The following is a 13,537-nucleotide window of genomic DNA, read 5'->3' as shown; positions in this document are numbered from 1 at the left end:
AATAAAAGGTGAGAGGAATGGTGGCGGGGGTCTTTGAAAGGCAAGAGAATGATTAAGTCAAGGTAACAAAATAATATGATAATGAAAGTCTTAAAGACTAAGCACCCAATTCAGACTCTGGCGATTGGCAAAACCCGTCCACCTAACAGCTGGGGTTTGATTCAATCTACATCAAATGGAAAGAGGGAATGAGAGAAGTGGGGAATGAGAGAAGTGGACAAGGCCATTAGTTCCTGTTGTTTGGGACAGGACCAGAGTGCCAGCAATGTTCTTCTCCCACTTATAATGGGATCTCTGATAAAGGCCACATAGCCAAAGAACAGAGGGAACAGCCTGTCTGCCATTGGCTCTGATTATATCATAGAACGGAAGCTGTCTGTGTCTGTGTGTGTGTATGTGTGTGAGAAAGATAGAGCAAGTTGGAGTGTGAGATTTTAAATATGGAATGTGTTCTATCAGTGTTATTGTGTGTGTGTGTGTATGACGAGATTGAAACGTGTGTGTGTGCGCACACGCGGTAGACAAGGACATTCCACCCGCTTCTTTTAAGACAAGACAGTTAGCCCGCCCGCCAGCCAGCCAGCCAGGAAGACTCAGATTGTGAAACTGATACACTACAAACTGCAGACTGTTCCAGAACTCCCAGGTCAGAGGAGTGACATCAGACATCATTTTAGTGTGTGTGTGTGTGTGTGTGTTGGTTTGTGCAAGTAGGAGTATGTGTTCATCTGCACTACTACTAGCCAAAAGCACAGCAGAGCAGCCCAGTGTATTTCCCACACCATAACCAATCAAGGCGCCACAGAGAAACTGAGAGCCGGTTCGACACACAATGGCCTTCCCTTTCGTAGCAGCTGCCTGTGTGGCCAGTGTAAAGTTACACGCCACTGCTTCCTATGAATGGCCAACACTAATGAAATAGCCAGTATATATAGAAAATAAAATGTTAGTCTCAAAGAAAATGTGAGATAATGTCTAGATGCTTTTTAAAGTGGAGATCTAGTTGATGAACTGCCAGGCTGGGCTGATGAGACAGTGGATTGCGCAGTCAGATGGAAAATAGTAAACAGGCATTCTAACATCATAGATTTAGCCGGTGGTAACTTGTGGATTATAAACTGGGTGTGTCCAGGTACTCTGCGTTGCGTTGTGTATAAGAACAGCCCTTAGCCGTGGTATATTGGTCATATACCACACCTCCTCTGGCCTTATTGCTTAGAAAGACACCGGCTGGAATGTGGTTTAAACGAATCAGCATTCAGGATTACACCCACCATTGTATAAATAGCACTAATGGCCTGTTTGTTGTACAGCATAGCAGCTACTACAGGAGAGAAGGAGCTGCAAACAGTGAAAGCAGTGAGTCAGTGATATGTGTCCAAGTGAACTGAGGGGTGATGGGAATAATTGTGGTGGTTATTGCAGAAATCAACGGACTGATAAATGCAGGGTAAAGCTGGTGTGTGTGTGTGTGTGTGTACATGCACAAGCAGGCAATACACATGCGAACAGACAATACACGCGCGTATTGCCTGCTCGTGTATGTATTGTCTGCGTTCGTGCGTGTATTGTCTGCGTGCGTGCGTGCGTGTATTGTCTGCGTGCGTGCGTGCGTGTATTGTCTGCGTGCATATATATATATATATATATATATATATATTCTCTCTGCATGCTGAGTGTATTGTCTGCATGTGTGTGTGTGTGTGTGTATTGCCTGCATGTGTGTGTGTATTGTCTGCACGTGTGTGTGTGTGTGTGTGTGTATTGTCTGCATATTGTCTGCGTGTGTGTGTGTGTGTATTGTCTGCGTGTGTGTGTGTATTGTCTGCGCGTGTGTGTGTATTGTCTGCACGTGTGTGTGTATTGTCTGCACGTGTGTGTATTGTCTGCGTGTGTGTGTGTATTGTCTGCACGTGTGTGTGTGTATTGTCTGCACGTGTGTGTGTGTGTATTGTCTGCACGTGTGTGTGTGTGTGTGTATTGTCTGCATTGTCTGCATGTGTGTGCATTGTCTGCATGCGTGTGTATTGTCTGCATGCGTGTGTATTGTCTGCATGCGTGTGTATTGTCTGCATGCGTGTGTATTGTCTGCGTGGGTGTGTGTGTGTGTGTATTGTCTGCGCGTGTGTGCGTATTGTCTGCACGCGTGTGCGTACGTGCGTATTGTCTGCACGCGTGTGCGTGTGTATTGTCTGCACGCGTGTGTGTGTGTATTGTCTGCGTGTGTGTGTGTATTGTCTGCGTGTGTGTGTGTATTGTCTGCGTGTGTGTGTGTATTGTCTGCGTGTGTGTGTGTATTGTCTGCGTGGGTGTGTGTGTGTGTGTATTGTCTGCACGCGTGTGCGTGTATTGTCTGCACGCGTGTGCGTGTATTGTCTGCACGCGTGTGCGTGTATTGTCTGCACGCGTGTGCGTGTATTGTCTGCACGCGTGTGCGTGTATTGTCTGCACGCGTGTGCGTGTATTGTCTGCACGCGTGTGCGTGTATTGTCTGCACGCGTGTGCGTGTATTGTCTGCGTGTATGTGTGTATTGTCTGTGTGTGTATTGTCTGTGTGTACACGACTCCCCAACCTCTTTCAGTTTCTTGGCCCAGGGTTTCTGGGCCTTGCGGAAGCCGTCGTCAGCCTCCTTGGTCTCCTTGAAGCCTCCGATCATCTGTTTGTGGTAGTAGTCCCTCTGCCACACCTTGAGCTTCTCAAAGTCCTCCCCCATCAGCACCGCCTTCACCTCCATGTGGAGCTCGCTCACCTTCTCCGCCTCCGTGCACAGGGCACCCCACGCCCGCTCCAGGGTCCCGTACTGAGGGCCTGGGGATGCACATGATTAGATAATAACACACATGCTTACGGTGATGGAGAGTGCAGAACTGAGAGTCCAGAGGGGTGACGGGAACAGAGGGGTGAAGGAGTGGAACACACACACCTGTCTCCAGTGCTTGGACCACTGAAGTGTGTGTGTGTGTGCCTACCCTTCTCTATAAGCTGTCTCCAGCGTTTGGACCACTGAAGTGTGTGTGTGTGTGTGCCTACCCTTCTCTATAAGCTGTCTCCAGCGTTTGGACCACTGAAGTGTGTGTGTGTGCCTACCCTTCTCTATAAGCTGTCTCCAGCGTTTGGACCACTCTGTGAGCTGCTGTGCGTAGGACTTCTCGATGCGTGCCCGCTCATGGAGACAGTTCATCAGGTCGTTACACAGGCGACTGCCATCGTCCACCCGCCTCACTGCCCGCTTGTAGTTCCCCACCTGGGAAAGAGAGAGGAAGGGAGAGAGAGAGGGCGAGATACTTGGAGTTATGGGGGGGGGGGCAGGTGAGAGGGTGTGTGTGTGTGTGTGGCAGGGTGAGAGCTGAGTGTGTAGCTACGTGCATATCATATAATGACGTATGTTTGTTAATTGTATGTGTTATACTGCATGTTGTCTACCGTCTCACCTCCCAGAAGCTGTCACTGGAGACGTCGACCATGGAGTCATCGTAGGAGCCGGACATGGCTGCTGCCCTCGGTACCCACAGTCCTCAGGGGCTGAAACACACAGTCAACAACACCATAACACACAGCAGACTGGCGGTGCTATTTTTATTGCATTAAATAAAAGTTTTACTTTCTATCCTAGCTGGGTCTTTTCTTAGGTCCTGTCTTTCTGTCTGTCTGTCTGTCCCTTCTTTCCAAGGGCACTGGGATGTGCTGACAGCGTCTGGTGTTCTACCACGTGTAGAGAGCCCTGTGTGGGGCAGACTTATTACTCTGACCCCCTGGCTTCAGCATGGCCTAGTGGGGCTACTAGCCTACGTAGCATATGAACGAACACACACAAGAGACAGACAACTAGCCTACTCATTTCTCTCCATGAGTAGGAAACGAAGCCTGTAAATGAAGGTTATGACAGTGAGAGAGGAAACCCGAAGACAGAAAGAGATTTCACAGGTTGACTTTAAAATCAGTCCGTCACACACACACACACTTTAGTTTCACTACAACCATATGACAAAGTGGCAGCTGGGAGCAGAGCATCATTCTGTTGCTGTGTTTTCTCAGACAACTATTAAAAGCCCGTTATCATAAAAGGCTCCAAACAACACCCAGGCAACGTAATTATCACGCCGTCACTGTGGCACTCCTGAGAAATGCTGAGCTGGGGCCACGGCCAAAGATGTGATCCGAGAGAGAAAGAATTAACAAGAGGGGCAACGGAGCGAGACAGATAGGAGTGTGTGCAATCTGTAATCTGGTGTGAATCTAAACAGTAGGTGAGTGTGTTCACCCATTTCAAAAACCTTACAGCCTGAAAAACAACAACACACAGCTCTGTGCAGAGTGGCACAGAGGGCCTAGTGTGTGTGTGTGACTTATCTGTCGTTTTAGCACACACTGTGGGGAGCTTCCGTTTGCTGAGTGACAAGGGAGCGGAACTCCACTGACAGAAAGACCTCTGTTCCTCTCCATCCTCCTCTCTTGCTCTACCCCCCTCTGTCTGATTTCTCTCTCCATCCTCTGGTCTATCTTCAGCTTCCAAGTAGGCCCTTCATCCTCTCGCCATCTCTTCATGATTGTGTGTAAGATAGTGTGTGTTTCCTGGCGGTCAGTGGCCCATGTTCTCCAAACCACAGCTAGGGCTGGAGGACAGAGAGAGGGTTGTTGTGGATGGAGGGAGGGCCACAGACAAGAGTGGCTTTCACAACACTTGACCAACACATGCTCCCTGTTGTGCTTTCCACACACACACACACACACACACACACACACACACACACACACACACACACACACACACACACACACACACACCTGATTTCAATGCTGCTCATATTCAAGTGCTGTCGGACAACATTAGTGGTCTCCTACTAAAGGGTTAACATAAGTCCCTGGGCCAGACAACATTAGTGGTCTCCTACTAAAGGGTTACCATAAGTCCCTGGGCCAGACAACATTAGTGGTCCCCTACTAAAGGGTTACCATAAGTCCCTGGGCCAGACAACATTAGTGGTCTCCTACTAAAGGGTTACCATAAGTCCCTGGGCCAGACAACATTAGTGGTCTCCTACTAAAGGGTTACCATAGTCCCTGGGCCAGACAACATTAGTTGTCTCCTACTAAAGGGTTACCATAGTCCCTGGGCCAGACAACATTAGTGGTCTCCTACTAAAGGGTTACCATAGTCCCTGGGCCAGACAACATTAGTGGTCTCCTACTAAAGGGTTACCATAAGTCCCTGGGCCAGACAACATTAGTGGTCTCCTACTAAAGGGTTACCATAGTCCCTGGGCCAGACAACATTAGTGGTCTCCTACTAAAGGGTTACCATAGTCCCTGGGCCAGACAACATGAGTGGTCTCCTACTAAAGGGTTACCATAAGTCCCTGGGCCAGACAACATTAGTGGTCTCCTACTAAAGGGTTACCATAAGTCCCTGGGCCAGACAACATTAGTGGTCTCCTACTAAAGGGTTACCATAAGTCCCTGGGCCAGACAACATTAGTGGTCTCCTACTAAAGGGTTACCATAAGTCCCTGGGCCAGACAACATTAGTGGTCTCCTACTAAAGGGTTACCATAAGCCCCTGGGCCAGACAACATTAGTGGTCTCCTACTAAAGGGTTACCATAAGTCCCTGGGCCAGACAACATTAGTGGTCTCCTACTAAAGGGTTACCATAAGTCCCTGGGCCAGACAACATTAGTGGTCTCCTACTAAAGGGTTACCATAGTCCCTGGGCCAGATAACATTAGTGGTCTCCTACTAAAGGGTTACCATAGTCCCTGGGCCAGACAACATGAGTGGTCTCCTACTAAAGGGTTACCATAAGTCCCTGGGCCAGACAACATTAGTGGTCTCCTACTAAAGGGTTACCATAAGCCCCTGGGCCAGACAACATTAGTGGTCTCCTACTAAAGGGTTACCATAAGTCCCTGGGCCAGACAACATTAGTGGTCTCCTACTAAAGGGTTACCATAGTCCCTGGGCCAGACAACATGAGTGGTCTCCTACTAAAGGGTTACCATAGTCCCTGGGCCAGACAACATGAGTGGTCTCCTACTAGGGTTACCATATCAACTGTCAGGTGTTTTCTGTGAGCTTTTCCTCGCTCTCTGGCAGAACACTCCATCCCAGCAATATGGGAATCGTCCACCATATGCCCAGTAACTAAAAAGAGCAACCTCTCCTGCAACAATGACTACAGCCCTGTAGCTTCAACATCTAGTGATGAAGAGCTTTGAAAGGCTGATTCTACAAAAGGAGGTATGCTGTTATACAGACCCTCTCCAGTTTGCTTACAAGCGGCACAGGGGTGTTGATGATGCAGTTCTTTCTGTCCCTACTGCACCGTGCCCACAACCACCTGGAGAAGCCCAAGACATACATACATGGTATTTGTGCATTTCTCTAGTGCCTCTGATACAGTCCAGCCTCACTTAATGGTTCAAAAGTTCCAGAACATAAATGTCATTCCACATTTGATTTTCTGGGTCCTCTCCTTCCTGACAAATAGAAAAAGGCAGGGTCAGATTCAATGGTCACTGCAGCTCTTCCAGAACCATCTGTACAGGATCACCGCAAGGCTGTGTCATCTGGCCTGTTTTATTCACCCTGTACACAGAGCACTGTTGGAGCTGACCCAGAGATGATGTTCATTAAGTACTCGGATGACAGTAATTATGGACTAAGCAGGCAACTCATTTTGATCTCTCCCATTCAAGTCCATCAAACTCCCTAAATGTGAAGTTTTGATGTGTGCAGACACACAGGGATTGCAGAATGCTGCTAATCCTTTATACTGTACCCTACATATTTGTGTTATGTTGTTATGTGTCTTGTATGTGCCATTCATTACCACATATGAAACTCCCTCCCAGGAAATAAAAGTTGTTTGAATTGAATACACATTAGAAAAAGGGCCACCAGAGGAATCATAGATCTTCCTGTGCTCGCTCTCCCTCCTGCCCTCTCTCAGCTGCTGCTGTCCATCACTCACCAATCGCTGCCATGACAACTATGGAACACAGCAGGGCATGGAATGGACCACAACATTCTCCAGCTGAGCTAATCCCGTTTGTAACTTTATAAAAAATAAACAGAGGACCGTTTGTGGGCCTGGTGGATCCATTCACACAATGTCTGATCAGTGCCTGTTCAGTGGCTTCTATAAAGCATATTATTGTATCGATTCAACACCTTTCATGGAACATACAAATGGAGGAAATCCTTTCATTGAGTAAACAGCCTACATTTCTATACTGCTACTATACCGCTAACTAACCTAACAGAAACTAAGAGCTGGCTAGTGGCTACAACAACAGACTTCCTAACGGAAGAGAACTCTATATAGGGTGCCAGGTAGCCTCATGGTTAAGGTTTAGACACAAGAGGCCTAATTCAGTCTTTCCCCATTCTCACCAAAGCCTGCACTTGGTTGCTATATGTTTAACCAATCCCTAAAAGGAGTGTGTCCACTGCCATGGAAGGACGCTAAAGTAATTCCACCGCCTAAAATAGTAAAGCACCCTTTGCTGGCTCTAACAACCACCCAATCAGTTAACAGCCTGTTCTTAGTAAACTGATGGGAGATAATTGTGTTTGAACAAATACAAGGCTATTTTTCAGAGAACAAGTTAACTGCTGATTCAGCATGCATATAGAGAAGGACACTCAACTTGTACTGCACTGACTCAGATGACTGATTGGATAAAATAAATGGATAATAAGATTATAGTTGGAGCTATTTGGTTAGATTTCAGTGCAGTCTTTGATGTTATTGATCATAATTTGTTATTGAAAAAAGTAACTTGTTATGGCTTTACATCACCTGCCATCACATGGTTGGAATGTTACTTATTTCATTTAACTTGGAAGCTTCTCTAACATCAGCACAGTGTCCCGCAGGGCAGTTGCCTAGGGCCGTTACTCTTTATTTCTACAAATGAGTTGCAACTTGTCTTACAAGCTAGAATTACTATGTATGCTGATGATTCCACACTCTACATGTCAGCACCCAATGCCAGTGAGCTCAGACTCTTATTACAAAGAGTGTCCGTATCAGAATGGGTGATTAACTATCAACATTTGGTTCATAACATTCTTCAAGACCTAAACCTCAACTGGAGTTGTGTATAAAGGGTGTGACAATTGAGCAAGTTGAGGAAGCCGAACTATTGGGGTAATACTGGATGGTCAGTTATCATGGTCAGATGTATTCATGGCATCCAGATCACTAAGAACCTAACATGGTCCACACACACCCCCACAGTCGTGAAGAGGTCACGACAGCACCTCTTCCACCTCAGGAGGCTGAAAAGACTTGACATGGGCCCTCGGATGTTCTACAGCTGCACCATAGAGAGCATCTTGACTGGCTGCATCACCTTCGACCGTAAAGCGCTAGAGAGTGGTGTGGACAGCCCAGTAAATCACTGAGGCTGAGCTCCCTGCCATCCAGGACCTCTATATCAGGCAGAGGAAGGCCCGAAAAATGGACAAAGAGTTCAGCCACCCAAGCCAGACTGTTCACTCTCCTACCGTCCAGCAAACAGTACCAGAGCATCGGTTATCGGACGGCCCAACAGGTTCCAAGACAGCTTCTACCCCCCAAGCCATAAGACTGCTAAATAATTAATGGTTACCCTGACTATGTACACTCACGACACACACACACACACACACACACACACACACACACACACACACACACACACACACACTTAAATTGGCAGATGTTTTCATTAAGCACCTACATTGGAACCCAGTGACTGTTACAGTAACATGTCAGAGCTCAGGTTCACAGCGTTGGATGGGTTTTTGACTGATAGCCGCTACAAACTTGAGCGCTGCTTGTGACAAGAATATGCCCCCATCCCTCCTGCTAATTGGGCTACATTTGCACATTTGTTGTTGTCTGAGTGAGGGAAATGCGGTAAAATGAGGAGTCTATGTGTTCTGAAAGATGAGACATTGAGGATTATAATAAAAAAACTGTCCAAATGTGCACAAACTCATGGAATTTACAGTGTCAACGTTTATGATCGCTATATTTGATCCACAGTTACAGGGTGACATGCGTTATACCCTGGGTTGTCCTGAACACAACGAGCCTGTGTTTGATCCACAGTTACAGGGTGACATGCGTTATACCCTGGGTTGTCCTGAACACAACAGGCCTGTGTTTGATCCACAGTAACAGGGTGACATGCGTTATGCCCTGGGTTGTCCTGAACACAACGAGCCTGTGTTTGATCCACAGTAACAGGGTGACATGCGTTATACCCTGGGTTGTCCTGAACACAACGAGCCTGTGTTTGATCCACAGTTACAGGGTGACATTCGTTATACCCTGGGTTGTCCTGAACACAACCTGCCTGTGTTTGATCCACAGTTACAGGGTGACATTCGTTATACCCTGGGTTGTCCTGAACACAACGAGCCTGTGTTTGATCCACAGTTACAGGGTGACATGCGTTATACCCTGGGTTGTCCTGAACACAACGAGCCTGTGTTTGATCCACAGTTACAAGGTGACATGCGTTATACCCTGGGTTGTCCTGAACACAACGAGCCTGTGTTTGATCCACAGTAACAGGGTGACATGCGTTATACCCTGGGTTGTCCTGAACACAACGAGCCTGTGTTTGAAAATTAGGTGTGGAGCACACACATGAATGCACTCATGACTCCAAAATGACACTTTAGTGCCTTTTGAAAGCCTAACACTGTAAGATCATATTTTATAACTTAGCTAACCATGTTGGCAGTAGAATAAGCTTTCAAATGATGCCAACCTGACCCAGATTGCGATTTATAATGGAATGTTTCTGGATTGTGTAAACAGTAATTGTGTGACGTTGGGGACGCATGGCTGTGTTCCAAACAAACAACTGCAAGAGCACTTGCTTCAGTTCCTCAAACGCAAAGCTGGGAGAGCTCAAAAAAGCACCTTATAGTTGAAGGATCTTTCAGTAAAAGTGCACTGAAATTACATAGTAACTGTGCATAGCTTGGAGAGGTGTGTGGCAACTTAGCGACACCAGTTAAACCTCTAACTCAACCCTTAATCGTTCTTTCTGATCTTGCACCTACTCCAAAATGTCAATGAATATTCTTGTTACTGAATGAATCCGGAGTATTTTCAGATTTTGTTAACAACAAATGCTGTGAGAAGTAGCATAAAATGTCAAATGCACATAAAATTAACAGTGTAAAGTTTGGATTCAGTCTTGTGTCAGGTGAACTGTTGTCGGTCTGATGAAGTCCCCATAATCTCTAAAGTGTTCTTTCAATTGCTTCTATGGTCATGTGTATTATTTAGAGTTCCTCTGCTAAAAACATTTCAATTCATCCTGATCCACATAGGCCAATTTCCACAAGTGTAAGGGGTTAAATGAGATCTTTAGAAAGAGGAGAGGTGCTGAGAAACAATCAAATATATATTCTCTTTTACTAAACTAAATTCACTAAACGGAGTGGGGTTCCCCAACCCGCGGCCCACGGACTGAATTTGGCACAAGGGGTGGTTTTATTTGCCCCAAACATTTTTGAGCAAAAACAAATAAATATCAATTTTCATTGTTGGACATAAAATAATAAAAACAGCAGGAAATCTCTAAGTGATTTTAATTTTGGAAATCTGTTTCCAACTATTCCTACGCATAATAGAGAAACACCTGTGATCATATAAAAATGTAAGAAAGGTTTGAAAATTATGTTTCAGTGAAATGTTAGATCAGTTTGGGCTTCTTACATTCAATTTGCAGTCTACATATGATTTGTAATTATGTTACAGCCCCTGACTATCCACTCAAGAAAAATAAAAAAAAGTTGGTGATCCCTGAAAGAGACATTCAATCTCCATTTCAGTTTGTTTGTTTTGGAAATGCGTTTTGGAGAGATGTATTATTATTAAAGTTGCTATTTGCCTGAACTATCTCCTGGTGGCAGAGCATTCCATGATGACATTGCATGACTGATCGAAGCATTAAATACGTTTTTGGTTTGGGTGCCGTGAAGAAACCCATAGACATATCCCACTAGAAACCACCACTATCTGAAGTGTAGGCAAATAAATCATACAAGTGGTTAGAAATTTTCTAAACAAATATTTCTTTAAAAAAAGACTAGGAGAGAAGTAGTCAATCTCTCTTCAAGCCTCAACCAGGAAAAATCATCATGCACGTTGATGATATTTGTTCTGTTTTTAGTTAAGGCCAAGGCATGCTGCTCTGTTTTGAGCCAGTTGCAGCTTTGCTAGGTCTGTTCTTTGCTGCAACCTGACCATATCACTGGACAGTAATCAAGACAGACAAGACCCTGAACAAAAATATAAAACGCTACATGTAAAGTGTTGATCCCATGTTTCACAAGCTGAAATAAAAAAATCCCAGAAATGTTCCATTTGCACAAAAAAAAGCTTATTTCTCCAAAATGTTGGTACCGTGACGATATCCTGAGGCCCATTGTCGTGCCATTCATCCGCCGCCATCACCTCATGTTTCAGCATGATAATGCATGGGCCCATGTCGCAAGGATCTGTACACAATCCTGGAAGCTGACAATGTCCCAGTTCTTCCATGACCTGCATACTCACCAGACATGCTCACCCATTGAGCATGGTTGAGATGCAGGGTGGTCACACCCGATACTAAATCTTTGAAATTGTTGCATGTTGCGTTTAAGGGGAGCGTCGCTGCACATGTATTTTCAGGTCTCTCCAGAGATGTTCGATAGGGTTCAGGTCCAGGCTCTGGCTGGTCCATTCAAGGACATTCAGAGACTTGTCCCGAAGCCACTGCTGCATTGTCTTGGCTTTGTGCTGAGGGTTGTTGTCCTGTAGGAAGGTGAACCTTTGGCCTAGTCTGGAGCAGGTTTCCATCAAGGATCTCTCTGTACTTTGCTCCATTCATCTTTCCCTTGATCCTGACTAGTCTCCCAGTCCCTGCCGCTGAAAAACATCTCCACAGCATGATGTTTCCCCATAGGGATGGTATTGGCCATGTGATACGTGTCTGGTTTCCTCCAGATGTGACGCATGGCATTCAGGCCAAAGAGTTCCATCTTGGTTTCATCAGACCAAAAAATCTTGTTTGTCATGGTCTGAGATTTCTTTAGGACTAATGGACTGATTGGTTGCATGTTGCAGAGATGGTTGTCCTTCTGGAAGGTTCTCCCATCTCCACAGAGGAACTCCAAAGATCTTTCCGAGTGACCATTGGGTTCTTGGTCACCTGCCTGACCAAGGCCCTTCTCCCCCGATTGCTCAGTTTGGCCGGATCTAGGAAGAGTCTTGGTGGTTCCAACGTTCTTCCATTTATAGAGGCCACTGTGTTCTTGGGGACCTTGAATGCTGCAGACATTTTTTGTTACCCGTTGTCAGATCTGTGCCTCGACACAATCCTGTCTCAGAGCTCTACGGACAATTCCTTCGACCTCATGGCTTGGTTTTTGCTCTGACATGCACTGTCAACTGTGGGACCTTATATAGACAGGTGTGTGCCTTTCCAAATCATATCCGATCAATAGATTTTACCACAGGTGGACTTCCATCAAGTTGTAGAAACATCTCCATGATGATCAATGGAAGCAGGATGCACCTGAGCTCAATTCCAAGTCTCATAGCAAAGGGTCTGAATACTTATGTAAATAAGGTGTCCTTTTATTTTGAATAATTTAGCACAGAAAAAAAATTAGCTTTTTTCGCTTTGTCATTATGGGGTATTGTTTAAAAAAAAAAATTCAATAAATTTAAAAAGTCTAACGTAACAAAATGTGAAAAAGGATCTGAATACTTTCCAAATGCAGTAGTAGTAAGGAGTAAATATATTTATTTATTTTTGTCTCTTGCTGCCTTGACAATATTACTTTTTAGATTAATGTAATAAGTTGTTGTTCTTGTCTATAACAGTTCTTTCTGTACTCTGTCATGCATGTTTTATGTGGACCCCAGGAATAGTAGCTGCTGCATGTGCAACAGCTAATGGGGATCCTAATCAAGTTCACACCCCATTACTTTTACGGACCGAAGGAATGAAAAACAATGAATTGGTTCAAGTGTGGGCTAGAGGACATCTTTTAAACTTTATTAAGAGCTGTAGTTTTATTGTGAGGAACTGCAGTTTGAGCAGGCATTTTTTCTGTTTTGTCCTCTGTTATGAAAGACCCCTTACACTCACGGAAATTGGCCTACATGGATTGAGCCAAATTGAAATGTTTTTTTAACTGAAGAACTTTAAAAGCTATTGCATTACCATGGAAGCAATTCATTCATTTGAATCCTTCAGGGGTAGAGAGCACACTTCAGAGAGGAGCAAAAATGGAATTAAGCCCCTGGTGTTGTTCCTGGCAGACTGCGCAGAGTCTGAAGGCCACTCAGCTTCTCTAGGCAACTAGGCATACACACACCGGCCACAAAATACAAAACAGAGGGAGGGGAGAAAGAGGAACAGAAAGTTCACCCTTCAAACCAAGACGTTTTCCCGCCGACTTTTCTTTATATATGAAAGTCATTGCCGGCGACAAAGCCTCTACTTTTATTTCTGCCAAACGACAGTGTCATGAT

At 45.3% G+C, this 13,537-nt stretch overlaps 1 protein-coding gene across 5 annotated transcripts in view; it reads right to left on the bottom strand.

Moving 5' to 3' along the window:
- The window catches only part of LOC118392602 (protein kinase C and casein kinase substrate in neurons protein 2-like), a 37,369-nt gene that overhangs the window by 16,166 nt on the left and 7,666 nt on the right, over positions 1-13,537 (bottom strand). For all 5 annotated transcript variants that reach the window (XM_052460654.1, XM_052460653.1, XM_052460656.1 and 2 more), the window contains exons 2-4: positions 3,433-3,523; positions 3,089-3,245; positions 2,574-2,809 (exon numbers count right to left, since the gene is read on the bottom strand). In XM_052460654.1, the coding sequence (XP_052316614.1) occupies positions 2,574-2,809; positions 3,089-3,245; positions 3,433-3,489 (450 nt within the window). In that variant the 5' untranslated portion in view covers positions 3,490-3,523. The remainder of the gene's footprint in view (positions 1-2,573; positions 2,810-3,088; positions 3,246-3,432; positions 3,524-13,537) is intronic.

The sequence above is a fragment of the Oncorhynchus keta genome, chromosome 13 (assembly GCF_023373465.1).
Source record: "Oncorhynchus keta strain PuntledgeMale-10-30-2019 chromosome 13, Oket_V2, whole genome shotgun sequence".
NCBI lineage: Eukaryota > Metazoa > Chordata > Actinopteri > Salmoniformes > Salmonidae > Oncorhynchus > Oncorhynchus keta.
This window is presented reverse-complemented; position numbering and strand designations above follow the sequence as displayed.